A 21,096-nucleotide genomic window follows, 5' to 3' on the forward strand; every position below is an offset into this window, starting at 1 on the left:
AAAACTATTCTTAGGGGCGCTGGCTGAAAATTTCAAGTTACCGTTTCAGATATTTTTTTATTCTTTTGGGTAGCAGTAGTAATAAAATACACAAATGACCCACGTTGTTCCTTATTCCATGAAAATGTATAATATTAAGTGGGCTAGAATGGGCAATGAGTGCACCAGTTAAAACCCTTCTGTATCCATTTTTATTTCTGTATATATATATATATATATATATATATATATGTATATATATTAGTACTGCAGCTTGCACAAATTTAGAGCATAGGACTCCATAAACCAGATACCATTGCGGCTCTGACGTGAAACCAGCTACTATAACACAGCCGAGCAAGCGGAGCCAGTTCAACTTGGAACTTTATTCCTGCATATATTTTTAATAATCTTGGTGGTCTAAGCTTTCTATTAATGTGTAATTACAATATTGAAAAAATTCCCATCAAGTTATCAAATTTTCATAAACAAATGCTTCTTTCTTGGTCTTTAATTTATAAACATAACTTTTCTCCACACAAATATTTCATTTGGAATAATAAGGATATTTGCTATAAGCATAAGTCCTTATTTTTCCCCAATTGGTTTAATAATGGCATCATATTAGTTGCGCAATTGTTTAAATGTAATGGTAATCTTCTTAACTATACAGAATTCTTGTCCACCTTTAAATTACCTATTACAGCAAAGGAGTTTGCCATTATTTTTGATGCTCTCCCTAGAGGAGTGATCACTTTACTGAAAAATGATTTGAAAGTATTATCTTGCCCTCCACCTTCCATAGACCCTTGTGAAACTTTTATTGGAAAATATTGTTTAATAGATCATTCTAAAAATAATAAGCGTATAAGATCTCTTTTCCAAAATGATCTAGTATCCATCCCTTATGTTATTTTTTATTATTTATTTCTTAGCAGACGCCCTTATCCAGGGCGACTTACAATCGCAAGCAAATACAAATACATTCAAGTGTTACAATATAAGTCATACAATAAGAACAAGAAATACAATAATTCTCAAGTGTGACAAACCACAATTCAATAATACAGCAGATAATAGTGAAAGTTACATCAGGATATGATTAAGTAGTGATAGTTACATCAGGATATGATTATTTCATATTGGGACGGGTTTATTGAAGGTATTGACTGGAAAAAAGTTTGGATTTTATCCAACAAGTACTTATTAACTAACAAAGTTAAAGAAGTTTCTTATAAAATAATACATAAATGTTATCCTGTTAAAAACTATTTAAAGAAACTGAAACATGGTATCGACCTGTGCTGCTCATTCTGTAAGGACTCCACTGAAACAATGTTGCATTTATTTTGGAATTGCAGATACTCCAGATTTTTTTGGAAAGATTTAATTACTTTCACCAACAATAATATTAAAAAAGAAAAAAACCTTAAATTTCATATTGGTAATGTACTGTTTGGTTTCACTAACTATAAGACCAGTGAAAATAACGAGTATTACATTATAAACTTGATTATTCTAATGGCCAAATTTCATATTCACAAGTGTAAATTCTCTAATCAGAAACCTTTCTTTTTTCTTTTTGTAAAAGAAATGGAACAGTACATTAAGGTTATTAAGATGTCCAATAATAAAAAAGCTTTGAAGACACTTCATGTATGTAACCTATTTAATATTTTTTTGTAATTGTATTAAGCCCACCCCCTGGCTTCCATTATAATATGTTCACTATTCTGTTTTTTTTTTTTTTTACTTTCTGTACATTCTTTGTTTATTTCAATAAAAATGCAAAAAAAAAAGAAAAAAAAAAAAAAGCGGAGCCAGTTTCATCTCCTGACGTCATCTTCAAACTGTCGCCTACTCGCAAGAGTGATTGCCGCCCGCGAAGCATTGTGGGGTAGTGGCGGTGTGCGTGTGGCGGACCCTCGGGGAGAGAGGGAGTCCCTGCGTGGAAGGGGAATGAAATATTTGTAAACCCCGAAATTAAATACCACCACCCGCCCCGCAACGGGGAACGAGAAAACACCATGGCAGGGATTATCAAAAAACAGATCCTCAAGCACCTGTCTAGGTAAGCCGCTGCTTTACTGTCCTGTTTATTATTTAAATTGATACGAAGAAATAGACGACCCCCGTGAAATAATTTCCGAATTCTTGATCGGATGTTTTTTTTAAATACAAAATTGAGATTTTACTGGGATTAAATACACGATACGAGGAGTATACACTTCAGATTTACAGTCGGATGCTGTTGTCATGCAGTTCATTTACGTTAATTATTAGTGGGTTGATTCTCTTCTGTAGATTAGTGAGCCCGAATATATAATGTCACAAAAATACGTAACATAGTCAGCGTCAGAACAGTCACCGACGGCATTACATTTCATCCTCTTAACTGTACACTTTTATTTTTCAATATTTTGTGAAAGAGTCTGTCCGGTACTGTACCACCAAAGAATCGAAAACACAGCTTTGTATTAACGCGAAGGGTCGAGTTTGTTGTAATCCTTCACCATAGCTGCTAGGAGTACTCGCGGTTTAGCCCCAGGACACGCAGGTAAGTGATTGTATTAAAGTCTGAAATTAATTTAGTGAACCTTACTTGCCACTTAATGCCGCCATACACACTTAGTGCATTTTACAGAAGGAGCCACATTCAGAAAATACACTCGAGTGTGCCATGGTAAGGTTTGTTTTTCAAACATGAGGACGAGGTGCCGCTACACTGAAAGTGACTCGCTATAGTAACCTGTATCATACCCCAAGATGAGCTGCGGTATTGTGAATGAAGCTCTAGTGTTTTTGGACGGTACTATACGGTTGTGTGTTCACGTGTTAAATACCTGTAGTGTTTCCTGTATACTGTAGGTCTTTTAGTCTGCACGGTAAAGTACAATGTCTATGCGTCTTTCCATTAAGATACACTGTACTGTACAACATACAGCTCAATGGATGACATGCTCCATTTGTTTAGTGGGGTTCGTTTAACAGCTGGATTACAGTGCCTTGCTTTATTTATCCTGTGGCAGGGCTGTCGGATAATTAAACCTGACACATAACCTGTCATTTAGACTCCATACCTGTAAACAACGACTAAGTTGTTGGGCTCGGCTAGCAGTTATCAATTCAGGGCTGTAGAAACTGCACATCAGTCACATGCAGACTGATGTAATCGACAGCTCTGGCCAGAAGTTTAGCTTACAATTATCGAATTGAGACACTGCTGTTATCTGCCGTAGGACCAGTAATTGTGAAAATGAAACCTATCTACTCCGTGTATGTGTATTGGCCTGACATATTCGGTTTAATTCAGACACTTTCTCTTTTAGTGTTTTTGAGGACAGTAAGCCAGCGTTTTCAAACCAGTGAAGAAGCTCAATATTCAGCAGCTTTCTGTTGTTTTTGTGAGCAGCTTCAGAGGACTAGCAAAAGATTTTAGAAACTAGCAGTGTATTGCACAGCTAGGCAGTTAGCTGAGAATCTTGCACAATGCTGTACTAAATGCATCCCCACTAAGAGGGGGGGGGGGTGCCATTGATTGGTGATTGGTACTCGGTTGTAAAGGCGAGGGGAGGACAGCTTTTCTTGTTTTGAAGTCAGCACATTAATGAATGGGTTTATTTAATACTGTCAAAGGCAATCACGAGTATTAGCACATGCCTACTAATTAACAGCCTGGTGTTTGTTTTTTTTTAAGCTTGGTTAAATCCCTGGATTACTGCTGATACTGTGATGCACTAAAGAAGCTAACTGAAGCTAACAGACTCCACTTCAGTAGATTTTTAGGATTCTTAGATTTTCGTCCCACACTTAAAAACAAGTAGAGTTGTGCGTGCAAAATGGAGCCTGCATGTTATCAGTAAGAAATTCCTCCTAACCTGCTTTTCTGCAGTCCAGGCTGGTGCAGTGTTTCTGTGCTGGGTTCCTGGGAGGCGGTGACTCATGCTCTTAATTACCCTTATTTATTTGTTTTATAATGTTTGCAATCATTGAGACTGGCGCTGGTCCCAAGGCTCCAATGCTGACTTCTGATTTATTTTCTCTGTTTCATTCTTTACCTAGCTTTGAACTTGCCTGGACAATCCTAAATGCCAGGACTGAACAGCCTTCATCATTCCATTCAAGTCATGTACGAATGTGAATATTCAGCTCCGCTAGACCCATGTAGACAGACAGAATAGATTGGGCTGACAGAAGCTGAAAGGATGCATTGTCCCGTGATTTCAATGAGGATGGCTGTTCAGTCCCTCCAGGCAAGCTCAAAGCCAGGTAAAGGCGGATTTGAGCAGCTGAACCCAGAATTAATTAAACACTGGAGAAGGCACTTTGATCTGGCCAATAAAAAAAAAAAACGTGTGAACATAATGTCAGCGATTTCAATGCTGTTTTTGTACGTTCTTCTTTCAACAAGTCCAGAAGACTTCCCGAATGCTGGACAGTATAAGAAACCGAAGCAGGGAAATGAAGTGATGCAGCAGATGCAGGTGTGAAGAGTATGTTGTGGGTATTGCTGAGGTGGATTTCTGTTTGCTCAGACGGTGTGAGGCAACCTGAACAGCAAACACCAAGTCCAGGAGGCAAAGCGCAGGGCTGAATCGAAATACTAGTGTGAGGCAGTTAGCAATCCTTCCTGCCTGGCTCACATCTTTTCAGGCAGGCTTTTCTGGCAGATGCTGAAGAGCTTATCAGTTAAAAGTAGAACCACTCTACTCTGCATAACCTGCAGCTTTTTACAGCACTCCTTTTGCTGTAGAGGTGATCTTGGGATAACTATGGATAGGTGATTTCCACAGGGCTGTAAAATGCTCTAAAAATCCATCTGTCTTATCTGGATATAGGCTGATCAAATGGACCCTTCAGAGCAATCAAACTACAAGCTCCACTGGCATTTCTTAACTTGCTTTGGTTTGAACTGCAGGATGAATCAAAGATATTATATAATATTGCAGTGCAGAAATTAATTGGTGTTCTGCAGTGCTGTGAGCCAGGCGTTGGTACAGCTTTTATGTCATCGTGCTCTCAGATAGAAAGCGGCAGTGTGTGTGTGTGTGTGTGTGTGCAGCGCCTGGTTCCGCATCATTAAAACAACGCGTTTATTGCAAAATGAAAGAGATTAGTACAGTGAATATTCTAAGCCTCTTACACATTGATTACCAGAGCCCCTGCACTCCCTATAGTCCCTGAAAGAAAGGCAGAGAGCTGTGTGCTGAATGAACAGAGGGAGGATGAAGCACTGTTAGGAAGCAGTGGTGAGGTAGGGTGCTAATCTCAGGACAGTGGCTTTGATTGTGGAAAGGAGTGGTTGAGGGGGTAGCAGGGCAAACTCAACTGTATAACAGTACAGTATAAGCATGGGGAAGTACCGTGTGCATTTACAGTGGTAAACTTCTAGGGTAGGTTTGCATGCCACATAGACATTGCGGTATGTGCAATTTAAATTGTGTTTAGGATCCAAGCTTCAATCCGTGTACTTTGCTCTATCTCATTGCCTGAAACAACGTCTTGTTAACAGGGATGGAAATAAGACTCCCATTGCACAGCAGTTTGATTCCTGCTTTCACTGTGGGTTTAATAAGACACACCTGAGCTCGTTCCATAAGCGCTGAGGCTAATCAAGCTCCTCTTAAAACCTGGAACGGGGGAAACGGCTATGCGATAGGAGTCTTATTTCCATCCCTGCGTTGTTATACTGGTCAAAAAAGATATTTGTAAGTCCAGGCTTCATGCCAACTACTGTAGGGGTGCACAAGTCATTGAGGTATAGGTGGGCTCCCGACTTACCTGGGCTCAGTTAGAATTACCTTTACAATGACAGCAGAATTGTTTGCTGAAATTACAGTGACAATTACGATGCTGTTTTGTTGAATTAGTTACAATTTTATGCAGCAGTAATTGCAATTACACTAAAAAGTAAGATACAAACTGCACACATTAACATGTTTAAATAACCCAGCAGCAATCGCAGGTACAAATACAGAAACACGCTCTGTGACTTGAGTTCCTGTGAGTGTGAGCCGTCCCCTTTGCAGGCTGTGTGTGCTGCTCTGCCTCAGTAATCCCATCCCCACTCCTCCCTGCCAGGTTCGCAAAGAACCTGTCCCCCGACAAGATCAACCTGAGCACCCTAAAGGGGGAGGGGCAACTATCCAACCTGGAGCTGGACGAGGAGGTTCTGCAGAACATGCTGGACCTGCCCACCTGGCTGGCCGTGACCCGGGTCTACTGCAACAAAGCTGCCATCCGGGTGAGTGGATCGGAACCGCGTCCGGACAGCCCTGCTGCAGAGCAGGGCAGTGAAAACCATTACAACTACAACTTATTAACACCTAACAAATCACACCAAGACTGTCCCCACGCTTCACAACCAAGCTCCTGGTTTTATTACCAGACAGAGGCATCTGTTACTTGAACCCACGACATGTTGTAAGATATTGCTGGGATAAGGACGGAATAGAGGACAGTAACAATAAACACCAGCTTGCATGTTCAAGAAATGTTTGCTCCCCCTCTCCTTTGCAGTAAGGGGAGGGGAGGGGAGGGGGAGGGGTGTTTTCAGGGTTGGAAGATGGAATGCAGAAGGAATGTTTCCAGTATGTCAATGTCCTATTTGTTTTTCCTCTGCAGATACAATGGACAAAGCTGAAGACCAGCCCTATCTGTCTGGTAGGCAATCATTAGTTGTGATAAACTTCTGCTCCAGGAATCCAACAGCACTCGGATCATGTATACTACTGTGGTGTGCCAGGAATCAATAACAGTGTCTGCTTCTAAAAACACAGAGGAAAAGCAATGAGAATGCTAATGGCTTTTGAAGCCTTAATTGATCACTCCTTTTAGAAGATGTTCAGGATCCTCTTAGCAGGAGGGTGTGTGTTTGCAGTGCTGAATCTCTGCTCTGTGAACTAAATGAAAACAATTCTGTCTGTTGCCGTGGCAGTGTTATGTAATGCAACTAAACGTACAGTCCTTTCTATACCCAGCGCTCAATCACAGAAGCTGGGGTGAAGGTTCTCTTCATCGCATGTTTTTGTTGCTTGGTATTTCTTGAAAGCCTGTGCAGGGCTGATCCGGTTTCCGTGGCGATGGCGGTGCTATGATTTATATTGAATCCAGGGCTGTGAGCTCACCCCACAGCGGACACTGGGGGTCTGTCTCCTGGCAGTAACGGCTGTCCTCTCTGCTCTCTCCTGCAGTTCCTGGACAAGGTGGAGGTGGAAATGAGGACGTGCGAGGAGCCCCGCCCCCCCAATGGCCCCTCCCCCATCGCCATCACCGCTGGGCAAAGGTTAGGAAGTGTCACAGTGCCATTTTAAACACAAAAAAACACCAGCTACCGCCTGTTCATACCCAGCTGCTTTCATTTGAAAATTTACTAACAGTGACTTCAATTACATTTCTGTTTTATCAAATTCTGTATTAGACTGTGTATTTTAATGTAATGGTTTCCTTGTTCATTGTGTGTGTGTGTGAAGCGCTTTGGGATCCTTGTGTTGAAAAGCGCTGCAGTAATGGGAATGGTTGTAATTAGTTACCGCTGTGAGAAGCTCATTTGAACAGAATACTGCTAACTGCAGTTTTGATCGGTGACGTGCTGGAGTGAATTCAAAGCGAATGTGAGTTTGGGGGTTTGACTTTAAAAAGGAATTGCAGTTGAGATTGAGCCCAGCTCACCTGCCTTGCCCTGCTCTGTTGCAGCGAGTATGGGTTTGCAGAGAAGGTGGTGGAAGGCATGTCCGTGATCATAAACTCCATCACCATCAAGGTCCAGGCCCAGGCCTTCCACGCCTCCTTCGAGCTGTGGCAGCTCCAGGGGAACAGCCTGAACCCCAAGTGGCAACGGAGCGACCTCCGCTTCACCCGCATCACGGACCCCCAGCGCGGAGAGGTAAAACCAGCGCGTCCTGCTTCATTCCTGTAGACCCCCTGAGGCCATCCTCCAGCCCTGGGGTCCGGGCTTCATGCAAGCGCTGCAGGGGTGCACGAGTCTGGACCTCGAGGTGTAGGTGGGCTCTAGACAGACCTGAGGGTCATTTAGAATTACTGTTACAATGACAGCAGAATGGTCTGCTGAAATTGCAATTACAATTCCAATGCCATTTAACTACACCCTTTATAACATGCTCTATTTATTCTAAATAACCCAGCGATCATCACAGGTATAAATGCAGAAAACGTACCATGTACATAAATTCTATACTAAGTTGGTTTACAGTATCGAGTGATGTAACCCCATCCCAAACTAACAAGTCTGTCGCTCATTCTAGTTGTGCATTAAAGTAGGTATCATTTAAAAAGCTTCCACATCTTTTAGTTTTTAGCCTGGACCTAAAACCGTGATTGCAGTACTGAGAATAAGCTACTGCTAAAAGTATGGCACACGCAAACATTCAGTGTGTAAAGAGTTGCTTCATAGTCTTCGGTGTAACTGCCAGGATATTGAGGAAGGCTTGCACAAATCTGAAGGGCAATGTCGGAGACCTCCAGACACAGTTCCTTTACTTTAACCACTGCAGCTAGCCTCATGCATCACTGAAAAACGCTTTTGCTAAAATGTTTGACTGCTAGACTTCTATGTTTTCCTTTACAAGTATTACTACGTATGGAACAATGGAGTGTTTTATAGTTCAGGGTGACACTTCTAGCATCTTAGTAGATTGAAAAACAGCAAGTGCTGGATCTGCTCGGACTCCCCTCCTGCGTGTCTCTGTGTCTCGTTGAGACTCCCTCCCGATGTAGCTGCACGGTGTCTGTGTGTTTCAGGTGCTGACGTTCAAGGAGATTAACTGGCAGACCCTACGGATCGAGGCTGACGCCATGGAGAGCGGGGAGCAGGATCTGGGCAGCACCCCCCTGAGACTGATCACTAACCAGGGTCGCATCCGAATCGCCCTGAAGCGCCGGGTATGACCCTGAGTCTGTCTGTGTGTCTGTGAGGGGCACAGCCTGGGCTGCACCCCTCTGTGTGTGTGTGTGTGTATAGGCATCAAGCAGCTTATATATCCCGGGTGGTAGCACATGTCAACTTACATCAGATTAAAAGCTCTGTAACCGCAAATGCAGACAAACTTTTGCACCGTGGTTAAGACTCTTAAGTCATGCGCTGTGTCGGTTTGGTCTTGTCTTAGCCCAGCAAGGAGCCCTTCTCACTCCCTCCCCTCTCTGTGCAGATGAAGGACTGCAACGTGGTTGCCTCGAAGCTCCTCTTCATCCTGGATGACCTGCTGTGGGTGCTGACCGACTCGCAGCTCAAAGCCATGATCCGCTACGCCAAGTCCCTGAGCGAGGCCATCGAGAGGTCAGCCCAGCAGAGGAAGAGCCTGGCCCCCGACCCCCTGCAGGTACGCTAAGTTTCGGGGTGCTGTAGGGTCCAGGGGTGGACTGATTGCTGTTTCCTTGACATACAGCAGTGTGCACATTTATTACAACACTCATAAATATGTTGCAGGTATGAACTCAAACCACTAACTGAAAATCTTGGAAAATTGTCAAAAGGCAAATTGGTGATTGTCTAATTGAATTGATGACTTTAATAGACCACACATGCAGTGAGAGAGAAGGAACACAGAGCCATAAATGGTAAAATGCATGAGACTTTTTAGAAGTTGTTTAAGATGCCTGATTCAGATTCAGGCATACTGTGCTTTCACTATGATTTGCTTTTGACACCATTTTTATACTCTTTTTTCCCGTGTTAGTCTGTGAGGTCTGATTAATGCAAACCATTTTGTTTCAGTCGTGTTGGGTGTTTGTTTTGGGGTCCTCTCTAACTCTGAGTGTTTGTGTGCAGAGGGCGCCCACCTCCCCTGGGGCCCAGCCTTCCTGGAACGAGCCGGCCCCCCACGCTGCCCCCCCGAGCGGGGCCCCCAACAGCCTCAGCCAGTACTTTGAGCAGCATGACGTCAAGGAGTCCTCTTACCACACTCTCATCTCCAGGCTGGACCTGCACATCTGTGACGACAGCTCAGACAGCGAGGCAGGTCAGAACACCCACTCGTCCCTGTGCAGTTACTTGGGTTGGTCGTGGTTGCAGTTACGTTCGGGTGACAGTGACTGGGAAGTTTTGAACTTTGTTGTCTGCAAAGCAAATTCATTCATTTCTTTTTATTGGTGTTTCTGACCAGGTGGGCCGCAGCCTCGAGTCGCCGGAGGAGCCATGCAGCTGACCTTCCACAAGCTGGGCTTCGACTACTACCCCTTCCACTGGCCTAGTGAGCTCAATAGAGGGGGCGGGGTGTGTGTGTGTCAGTCTGTCTAGCTGTGCGTGTGCATGGGGTCCTGAGTGCCTTACCTAACTACATAAGCCATTTTTGTTTCCTTTGTTCTTATAGAGCAAAAGCATTATTTCCATGATGCTATAATATTAAACATGACTTGGTTGGTACACAAGATCCATACATGTAAATGGATGCCCATATGCAATACCGACCCAGCTAAAAAGTTCAACCGCTCTGGAGTCGTCTGACCCCTCCTCCCCTCTCCTGCAGGCGACGGCTGCCGGCACTGGGAGCGGTACTGTGGTGCCATGGAGACGCGGGCGCAGTGGGTGAGCAAGCTGCTGCAGGAGTTCCAGCGCCGAGCTGAGGGGCAGGACAGGCAGACGGGCTCCCCCGTGCCGGGCAAGGGGTCCCCCACCCGCACACATGGTCAGTACACAGCAGGGCATAAAGCACAGACTGTAGGCTGGTTCAGCCATTGGGTATAACAAGCAGGCATGTGGATGTATTTATGTATTTACTAATTTGTTTCAAACAGCACGCTGGATTTTACCCCAGGACCTGGAGATCAGTCCTCCCTGTGGCGATGATGCAAACGGTGGATAGCGTACAGTTTCCGTGCACCTCCGATTTCCCCCACTTCATCACGAGTGTAGTGAATAAAGGTTGCACGTGCTGGGAGGAGGAACGCCACGCCTCCTGCTGTTTCCTACAGTCACCCCCTCCTTGTTTCTTGGCACAGACGGAGGTTCCACTCCGAAGTCCAGCCCCCCGGACCGGGTCCAGACCCCTCGCCGAACCTCTGCAGCCCTGCCGCCCCAGGGACTGCCCTGGAAGAGGCTGCGGTCCAGCTGTGTGCTGGTCAGGGTGGATGACCTGGATATATACCAGGTACCTGCTACTCACTACACGGATGAAGACAAAACATCTGTCTTTTAAATTTTACCATCTGTTTTGATTGAAGTCATGGGTGACACATTCTCTATGCTGCTACAGAGCTTGGATTCCAGCTGTACCATACTGTGGACAAAACAAACTGTAGAAAGCAACAAACAAAGACTTGCCGCATTTCTATATGGTGTAAATGTTGGTTATGTAGATGGTGCTTTCACTACAGCTTAACCCCTTATTGCAATCCAGGCAGTGTGTAAGAGTGAGGTCTTGTGTGTCTTACCCGCAGGTGTCCAGCAGGGGTCGCCACAGTAAGAAGCCGCAGACCCTGGTGTCCTGCAACAGGAAGTCCCTGCAGCTCCCTGACAACGTGTCAGCCATTCACATCCAGTTCACAGAGTACTACTTCCCTGACCACCCCCATCTCCCCGGTACGTACAGGCTAACGCAGCCAACGCTGCCTCTCATGTTGGCTTAATTACAAAACCGTGTGTTAGACTTAACAGGCATACAAATACACTGTCTGACGAAACCTTCAAGGTAACTCCTGCGGGTTAGGGAGGCAAAACCGACAGGGACTGTTTCTCCTCATCGCTCTACAGCGGGCCCTACCGACCAGGCACCCAATGAGCTCGGACGGACACCTGCAGTGAGAGAGACACACGGAGGTCTTAAAGGTCTTTTTATATGGAGCTAGTGAAAGGAGAGTGTGCTGTGTTTTGAATTTATATATAAACCTTATTTATTTTTTGTTCCAAAAAAAACATTGACGAGCCCTTTAGCGTTGGCTTGACCCTTATATGGTGGCCCCGAGTTCTAAGATAAGATGGCGATTGAAAGCGAGGTGTGCTGGCTCTGCTTGGAGCACCGTGTGTCTGACAGTGCTGTCTCCCTCCCCCCTCCCCCTCCCAGTGCCCTGCTCCAACCTGTATGGCCAGCTGAACGGGCTCCAGCTGACCCCCGAGCCGCTCAGTCTGCTCTGGATCAATCTCTTCTCACTGGGGCTCCTGCGCAGCCTGGAGCAGGTCAAGGCCTTCTACAAGCTGGAGGATTCTGGGAAGGGGGAGGAGCATGTCGACGTGCGCCTGGACATCTATCAGCTCAAGGTGGGAGAGAGAGGAGTGTGACTGTAACTGTGTGTGTTTATAGTAAGCGGTTCTCGCATGTAGCTCTTTCAGACCATTCTAAACCAGAACCATGTTCCAGCCAGGTCTTTCATTCCTTAAACATCTAGGTTCAATGTACAGGAGGCAAAGACCAGTTTGGAAAAAGTATATGACAAATGCAGAACTGGACTGTAATCGATCAGTTATGTGATCTAATTCCAATAATGCAGATGTGCCAAGGTTTCAATTACAATTGTAATTAATTAAGAATTGCACAATTACAGTTGTAAGTGACTCCAGGACGGACTTCAGCTGTGTTGGCTCTAAATTAAATAATTTGAAGCTGTTCCGTTTCTAGCTGGTGATCCCGCTGGAGTCCAGAATCCTGGACCACCCTGACCGGCCACAGAGCCTCTGTGTCCATGCCTCGCACTCCGTGTTCACCAACACGCGGCACTGCGCCCACGCCACGACAGCTGACCTGCAGGGCACCTGCCACTCCTTCAGCCACTGCCCCTTCTTCCAGCCCGCGGGGGGCGCCCCAAGCTTCCCCAGAACCTGCAGCAGCTTCCACCCGCTCCCCTCCGCCTTCCTGCAGCACGCCCTGGAGGGGGATCGAGCCCCGGAGCTGTTGAGCAGGAAGAAACCCCCCCGCTCCCAGGACATGTGGTCCCTGCACCTCTCTGGGCTGGCTTTAGACTTCGAAGGGGCGCGCCGGAGCCCCAAAGGAAAGACTCTGCCCTTCCTGGAGCCCTTGGCCATCTCCCTGTGGATGTGCCGCCCGGGGGCCTTCCAGATCAAGCCCCACGTACCTCCCTTTACTCCAGGCTGTGGCTCTAGATTGAGGGCGTCTGCAAGCTGCAGTAACTATATCGACCCCAGGTTAGTGACTGAGAGGCCTGGAAGCCACCTCAAATCCAGAACAGTGCAGGATCTGTTGGATCTGGGGTCACCCAGGGATTCTAACGAGAATGACTGGCCAGCACAGAACGGGGAAGGGCAGGAGGAGGACGCGGAGCAAATGGAGATGGCTTCAATCCACGTTTTGGCACAAGCCTTATCCCCTATCAGGCTGCGGCTGAACCACTATCAGTACGTGGCTCTCTTGAGAGTGAAGGACACCTTTTCCAGGCTGGGGGCCGAGTTAGCTCAGGACACGCTGGGGCTGAGGGGCGAGCAGGTGGAGCCCCCTACTGTTAGTGTGGGGTTACTGCTGGAGAGTGCTGAAGTAGCGTTGCTGCTGCCTCCTGCAACGCTTGAAGAGACTCAGTCCCCTGGAAGCACGGACAGCCCCAGCCTGACTGATTCAGAACTGTCCCCAGCGAAGGGGCCCTTGGTCACTGCCGGACTGGAGGACAGCGGCATTGGGAACGCAGGATCCTCGGAGAAGGAAGACGGCAACGGCACCACAGCGCCCCCTCCTGTCGAGGAGGCCTGCGAGGCTGTGGAGGCCCTGGAAGATGCAGGCCCCTCCTCCCCTTCCCCATCTCTAAACCCTCCCCTTCACTCCCGAGGCAACTCCTCCTTCAGCCTGGAGGGGGAGCTGTCGAGCGCACTCACCGCCACCAAGGACGTCACCAAAGAGGCGATGACCGTGACCATGGACCTGACCAAAGAGGCCGTGTCCATCACCAAGGACGCCTTCAGCATCCTGAGCCGGGAGAAGATGACCTCTACCATGCACAAGATGCTGTTCCTGCCCCCAGCCAGGTCAGTTACACTACCGGGTCAATCGACAGAGTTAATAGAGTCCTCTCTGACTTCCAACCAGCTGGGTGTTCGCCTAGCATGTCGGAGGATCATGCTTGTAGATCTATTCACTGTCAGTGGGTGGGCTTTTGGATGGTTTTGGATGATCAGCTTGTTTCGTCCCCCCCATCACCATTTTTTTTTTTTAACCTAGACGTGAATTTTCCTATCAATACAATTTCATATCAGAAGCGTCAAGCCTCACCGGCTTTTATAGAAACAGACATCTAAACATCCACTCATTGGAACAATCAAACACCCAAGTCTGTTTATTCCGTACTGTATTATGTATTTCCTCGTCTACCTTGTTTAAAGCTGTGTCATACAATTGTGTGTATTCACTTCTCATCACTTTCATGGCATTCGTTTGATGTCTGTTGTCCCGCCCCTCTCAGAGAGCAGCCCTCTCGTCTTGAGGAGGCACCCTCAGCCCCTGGGAGGCTGCGTTTCCTCAACATGACCCTCTCTCAATCCCAGCACTCCTTGGAGAGCGCCTCGCTGGACGGCAGCCTTCCTGACGACCGCTTCTCCGTAGACAGCGACAGCAGCGACAACTTTGTCATCCTCATGGACTCCGGTAAACAGTAATAATACAGCCCATGGCTTCGCTTTGCAGCTAGGCCCCTCTTCTCAAAACGATAAATGTTACTCAATGTTGGTTTACTGGTTCCAAGACACACCAGAGTTCTTTTTTCAAGTTGGCAGGGTTTTATTTTTGTTTGTTTTTTCACTAAAGGAAAAAAAAAGTGGAGCAAACTTTGTTCCAGAGTGTACTTAGTAAATCTGTTCCCTTGAATTAAACTGCAGAGTTCTTTGGTTTTGTAAAATGAAATGGTGGTGGTAAATTACTGGCTCTCTCAACCTCTTCTTTATGCCTCCCAGTATTCCAGTATAACCCTGCGATGACCTGGCCCTGCATTTGAATTACACTTGTTCAGTCTCTTCTCCTTGGGACCCCTACACAGGCTCCTCCCCATGGCATTGCACGTGGCCGCTGTTATAAGCAGCTCTTCATACACATGTGTTTCTCCCCTCAGAGTCCGGTTTGGAGTCCGTGCGCCCGGACAGCACCCCCTCTCTGCGGGCGGACCCCAGGAGCCGTGACAGTCCAGCGCTGGGGACGGAGAGAGACTCGTCCCCTGATCTCAGCAGCTCCCTGTCCCAGAGCACGGAGGAGCTCAACCAGGACAAGGTGAGGCAGACAAACCTCCCCAATCCCTGTGTGCGGATGGGTCCCCTGTTAAATCACATTGATAGAAAAGACACCAGCCCCAAAGAACCCTGCTAGAGGGCTCTTTGAGCGCCTGTCTTTCTGTTTTGAAGCAGTTGCCTATTTCCATGTGTGTTTCACACGATGGGCGAGGTTTATAAAGATTTAAACCCTTTATTTATGAACCAGATAATTACCATTACAAGATGCATAAGAATCATCTTGATTTTGGGTCCTTAAGTTAACCTTTCAGGTTGTTGGCTTCCAGTAGCAGGGGGACTTGGGTAGGGCAAGTCCCAGTACTTTAAGGGGTTGGTTTGGTTCGGCTAGGCTATTGAAGGCTGTGTATTCAGTGTTTGTGGTTCGTGACGCTGTGGATGTCGTTCAGGTGTCGGTGCTGCTTCTCCGGATCAGCGATGTGGGCTGCGCGTTCGATATGAAAGGGGATGACCTGCTGGTGGCGCTAGAGGCTCGGGATGTGGTTCCTGAACAACTGGGCAACATGACCATGCAGCAGCTCCTGAGCGGACGCGCCTTGGGTGAGCCACTCCATGACTGTTTATAGCATGTAACAGGGATGGAAATAAGCCTCCTGTTGCATAGCCGTTTCCCCTATTGCAGTTTGTAATACAAGCTTGATTAGCCCCAGTGTATAGGTAACAAGCTCCGGCGTGTCTTATTAAACTCATAGTAAAATCTGGGATGGGTCACACTGCTATGCAATGTGAGTCTTATTTCCATCCCTTTTATCATAATGCTCTGATGTGATCGTGTGTCTGTGCCCCCCCCCCGCAGGAGTACCGTCGCCCCACAGGCCCCTTTCCTCAGAGCAGCAGGGGCCTGTGCTGGGGGCCCCTGTAGTGCAGCTGCAGTTCCTGATTGGCCCCGCAGCTGCAGCACAGCACTGCCCCCTGGCTGAAACCAACGGCTTCCTGCACCTGCGGGTGAGAGGCTGCACTACGGAGCTGCTGACCTCCTCGCTGGCCAGCCTCGGGCCGTTCCTGGAGGACGAGCTCAGTGCCGACCTGCTGCCCATGAGGGTGGAACTGGACAGCACCACGGTCACTCTCAAGGTAGGAGAGGCTCAAGCTTCAAACCTCCTGTCTTTCATTTTACCAGAAACAGAGATGATTAAAGCATACATTACGCTGTAAGGATGGAATTCCTTTGAGGGTTTTGGGTAAATGATTTGTCAACGTTGAGTTTGAATTAACTACAGGTGGCACGTGCAGTTTTATTGTCTTAACTTGGGTTGCGCATCGTTTGATTTTTGAACAATGGAATTAGTTGTGGTGTTCTATGCACGGGATGACATCTCTGCACAGGATAAGAGGTACTGGAATTGTGGCAAATACTTTGATTGGTTGATTTTTTGTGATTGTATAGCTAGATTTGTTTGACTATTCGAAGATTTGAAAAAGCTCCATGTGAGATGTTCTTGGCCCTTCCTATCCCAAAAAGACATTTAAAATGATCTGGGCAAAGACCTTCAGCTGATGAGGCCCTGGTAGGAGAGCCTGGCGTTGATGCACATCAGGATCACTCTACCCAGTGCAGGTCAGCCCCCCTGGGGTCTCTGCAGTTCAAACGGTGTTCAAGGAGTGTGGAACGTCTGTGTTGTGTTTGCAGGATGACGGACCTCTGCTGTACCCCACCTCCCCGAGGCCTGTCCCAGTCATCTTCTCTGTGGAGGGGCTGGCTCTGGAGCGTGCAGACGATGGCATCTTCTACCTGCGAGGTGAGAGACGTGCAGACACACGGACTGGGAGCCACAACATGGAATTAATAATCCCCGACCCAGTTAAGGGTTCATGGGCCATTCATTGTGACAAAAAATGTTTAAACGTAAAAAAAATGTTCCGAAATTAAGGCAACTTGTTTGATCTTAAGACTTTCAAATTCTTTGCCAAGCATTTTAACTGGAAGTCTTTCTCGTAGTGTTCAGGCTTCTAGTTTCTTTTAGTATTGCTACCTATTCTGGACCTAATGGACGAGAGTGTTTCAGGTATAACTGTGTATTTGCTCTCCTCCAACAGCTGCGGGGACAGACTTACAAGAGCAGGCCAGCAACACAGCTGCCTCACTGAATCCTGACATCTCTATCCCAGACCAGGTACTGTACCTGCAGACTGCAGTGACATCCAGAGGTGCAACCACCTGCCATTTCTGTGTCGGGTTGTGTGGTGGCTGTGTATTGCCCTTGCCCTCTGCAGTCACTTCACCATGCTACTTGCCTTGTAATAACTTGAGAAGCTGTGTACTATCCACTGTTGTCTCAAACCAACAAGAGATTTCTGTATTGCAACATTGTCCAACTACTGCAGGAGTTCTGGCTTCTACAAAAATACACATGTGTTGTTGTTAAAACTATTAATTTTCTCTCAGCTCCAGAGAGCCTTGGACGATGCACAGGCAGCTCTTGAAAAAGCCAACACAGACCGGGAGAGACTGCTCCAGGAGATTAGAAAATACAACCCTGGATTTAACCTCTGACCTCCAAAACCACTTCCCTTCCCCCGAACAGACAGCTGTCATGCTCAACACCACCAGAAGAGGGAGCCATGCACCACTAGAACCCAGCAGTCTTTCCCTCTAAGACAGCTGTCACTGCAAACTACCACCAGGAGGGGGAGACCTTGAGCAGCAGCCTGGAATTTTGAGGGCCTGGCCCCACCGCTCAGAGAGCTGAAACTCTCTTTGGAGGTGCCGTCAGGGGTGGTTTATGGCTTTTCAAATGCAGAGCGTGAGAAATGTAGCCGTGAGGGTTATTAACCTGTAGGTGCAATTGAGCAGGAAAAAACTGTGTTCACCATTGGAAGGAACATTGAGTTTGTATGGCACTGTGATATTTGTTAAGCTGACAAAATAGAGTAAGAGAAAACGGTAAAAGGAGCCGTACGCGGTCAGGGAAGGGTTAAAAAGCTTTGGAATCTTTTCACAAAACTTTGAAGGACCGTTTAACGCATTAAGTAACCGTGTGGGTTAACCTGTAATGGATTTAAAGCCCTTGTTATAAGCGGCACTACTCCCTGTGCTCCTGGGAGTGACGCTGCCTGTAAGCTGTGGCTGTGTATTACGCTGATTTCTTTGTGAAGCAGTTGGAGCCGTCAGGGGGAAGGAAGCTTGTTTTGAAATTGACGGAAGGCGGCGCTAGCGGAAATGTTCTTGTTCAGGGGTCCTGATGCATCAGGCCTCCTGCTTACTTGATCTGCACTTCATTGATGAGTTCATCTCATTAGAAAGTCGTTTACATAAATATTCTAACGTGAGGATGAAGTACAGTATTTTGAAACTGACAAAAAATATGCCAATATGTTGTTGTTTATTATTATTAATATAGTGTGGTTTTTTTATATTTAAATATGCTCTGACTGAAAAAAAAAATGTTTTGGCAGTTTTGCAACACAGTTTGAACATCCTGCTGCTGAATGCCTATCGAATGATGACTCCTTCTCATGCCTGCCTTTACTTGACCAAACGATCACTCCTGAGAGAAACTCTTCCGATATGAAGCTGAGAGAGACCTTTTGAAACCCTTGACTGAGAGAAACTCTTCCGATATGAAGCTGAGAGAGACCGCTAGCGTTGGGACTGCTGGCGTTGTATGAAACTGTAGAATTATGGGATGTCCTTCGTGTTTGTGCTTCCCTGATAAGGAAGGGAACAGTGAATACAGCTGTTCTGTAGAGTGAAACAGCTGGGAATAAAGAAAAAAACACATCAATTCAATGTGGCTGTTAGGATGGTGTATATTGACCCTGTCAGTTAACTTGAAACGCAGCCCCAAAACTGAAACGTGTGATGCATATACTAATGTATAGTGTGTAATAAATATATACCCTGGGGTCTTCTGCACATTACACAGCATCCCAGTTTGAGACTGGAAAGCTTGTGTCATTTTCTTTAATCGTTTTAGCTCGTGCAACATGCAATGGGTAGAAGGAACAATAAGCTTGATCAGCATTTTGGTGTATATTATTATTATTATTTTCAATGAACACAGGATACAGGTTTTCAATGCGGACTGTTATATTTATCTGCATGCCTGTTGATCGTTTTGTGTAACTTTGTCCCTGTAGAACTGTACAGGAACATGCACGCAATCTAAACCTGTTGGGTTGCATTCTACCCCACAGATCTTTAGAATGTGGATTGCAAGAGGCTTTCTATGCAGTGTCCCTCAATCGTGTTTGTGTAGAACTTTTTATTTTTTTTCCAGGCAACAGAATTGTTCTACACAAATAGTGCATTACAGACTAGATAGACCCCTGTAGCTTTTTAAACGCGAAACAGTGACCCCTGGTGGCAGACAGGATCACTGCAGCTATCCACCAGGGAATAACAGTGACGCCTGGTGGACACAGCTGCAATCGCAGATCATTTTCTTTTTTCAAAGAACTGACCATAGACGGGAAAGGAGCTTGCAACACAAAGTTTCACAATGATAAGGAAAAGTGGGGGTGGGGGTGCTAAGATTGTTACTGATGGGTGTTTTTTTTTAAAATTGTTAACGCACTTCACTGCACGTGTATTGTATATAATCGTAGTCAGGGTCTGCCACCTAACGATGGCACATACCGGTCCACTGCAATATAATGTATTCTGGCCCGGCCCATGTGATTCCATTTGGGTCAGAAACATACTGACATGTTTGCTGGCTTTTGGTAATAACTGATTCTGTCACTGTTGCCTGTTCAGATCTGAAACTGGACACTACAACTCAGCACTCCCTTGCATCTACCCCCTCAGCCATCCCTTAGGAGTCTGCGAATATGATCATGTGTACTGTAGTGAGGAATACAGTAGTAGTGTCTTGCCAATGCTGACTGTGCCCTTTCATTTTAACAATGGGGTTACATGTGCTCTTCCTACCTCCTTTTCCCCCACTTGATTTAAAAGAAATGTAAAGAGTGGTGCCACAGTAGTTAGGAAAAGGAATTTTAATGAGGTTTGAGTCGCGCAGGAGTCCCTCAGTATTAACCCGACTCTGTGCGCTAGCTCATTTACTACTGCAGTCAGACACAGCTCCACTGTGGCTCTGGTGAAAAAGCTCTGTCCAGAACTATAGAGCAGAGCCAAGATAAATGATGTTGGACTCTGTTCCCTAATATTTTATTTGCCTTTGTTGGCAAACGTGGTATAGCTTCAATTTAAGCCTTATTAACAATATAGTATGTATTAAGATAATGAAAGAAAACAGAAAACTGCATCTTTTGATGAAACCAGTTCAAGAATGTATTGTTCAAGAGCAAATGCCATGGTAGTTGTTAGACCCCCTGGACGAAGGTCCTGGATTTGAAGTGACTTGAAGTTGGGCTGGCGTGGAAGGCAGCTGGCATGAGAATGAAATTTTTTCAGGAGCGGGATTGCATTGACGAAGGGAACGTGCTCACTAAACCTCACAAGTTTAGGAGCGCTGCGTTAGGGTCGGAAATATTTTGCAGTAGAACTAACTAATCACATTTCTGTGAGCTAATTCTACCCTGTGTATTTCAGTTGACAGCACTCGGTGGAGAATGTTTGTGACGTGGCAGATTGTAAGTTTTGTTGTGCTGTGCCAGGCTTGCAGTCCAATGTAACCCTCCAGTATTATAACAATGACACTTTATTTGAGTGAAAGCTGGATTTGTATAATACCCTTTGGGGTGTTTGTACATTGCACGGGACTGTTTGCTGTTTTTGACAGTATTTTTTATTTAATTTGTAGGCTGTATTTTTATTGTTAACACTCCGCTATATTAAGATAGGTTCTGTGAACCAGTGCCGTATGTGTGACGACATTTCTAAATTAAAAGTTTATTACATCTAAACTTCATGGTGATCTGCTGTCCTTATTGCTTGTGTTTTTCATATACAGACCGCCTCCATATCTCACAGTTCCGTCATTATTGAATAAGGGCTTCTATGTAAAACTTTTGAATGGCAGTATCATCAATGCAATAAGGGC

The 21,096-nt window shown here is 46.1% G+C and overlaps 1 protein-coding gene across 3 annotated transcripts; it reads left to right on the forward strand.

Annotated features, from left to right (window-relative positions):
- Positions 1-1,841: 1,841 nt before the first annotated feature.
- Positions 1,842-20,959, forward strand: LOC117397843 (bridge-like lipid transfer protein family member 3A). Of its 3 annotated transcripts, XM_034911396.2 has the most exons (21): positions 1,843-2,050; positions 6,061-6,223; positions 6,604-6,642; positions 7,173-7,264; positions 7,675-7,864; positions 8,740-8,880; positions 9,147-9,317; positions 9,767-9,956; positions 10,101-10,187; positions 10,464-10,622; positions 10,936-11,084; positions 11,374-11,515; positions 11,997-12,190; positions 12,549-13,900; positions 14,335-14,516; positions 14,977-15,131; positions 15,538-15,688; positions 15,945-16,222; positions 16,779-16,887; positions 17,186-17,262; positions 17,535-20,959. In XM_034911396.2, the coding sequence occupies exons 1-21, from the start codon at positions 2,007-2,009 to the stop codon at positions 17,640-17,642; spliced, it is 4,173 nt and encodes a 1,390-aa protein (XP_034767287.2). In that variant the 5' UTR covers positions 1,843-2,006; the 3' UTR covers positions 17,643-20,959. The 3 variants fall into 3 exon arrangements, with proteins under 3 accessions (XP_058861023.1, XP_034767287.2, XP_033852696.3); XM_059005040.1 differs by lacking the exons at positions 16,779-16,887; positions 17,186-17,262; positions 17,535-20,959 and adding an exon at positions 16,560-16,771 and having other exon boundaries at positions 1,842-2,050; XM_033996805.3 differs by lacking the exons at positions 1,843-2,050; positions 6,061-6,223; positions 6,604-6,642; positions 7,173-7,264 and adding an exon at positions 7,296-7,592.
- Positions 20,960-21,096: the final 137 nt, after the last annotated feature.

This window comes from Acipenser ruthenus, chromosome 30 (genome assembly GCF_902713425.1).
Source record: "Acipenser ruthenus chromosome 30, fAciRut3.2 maternal haplotype, whole genome shotgun sequence".
Taxonomy (NCBI): domain Eukaryota; kingdom Metazoa; phylum Chordata; class Actinopteri; order Acipenseriformes; family Acipenseridae; genus Acipenser; species Acipenser ruthenus.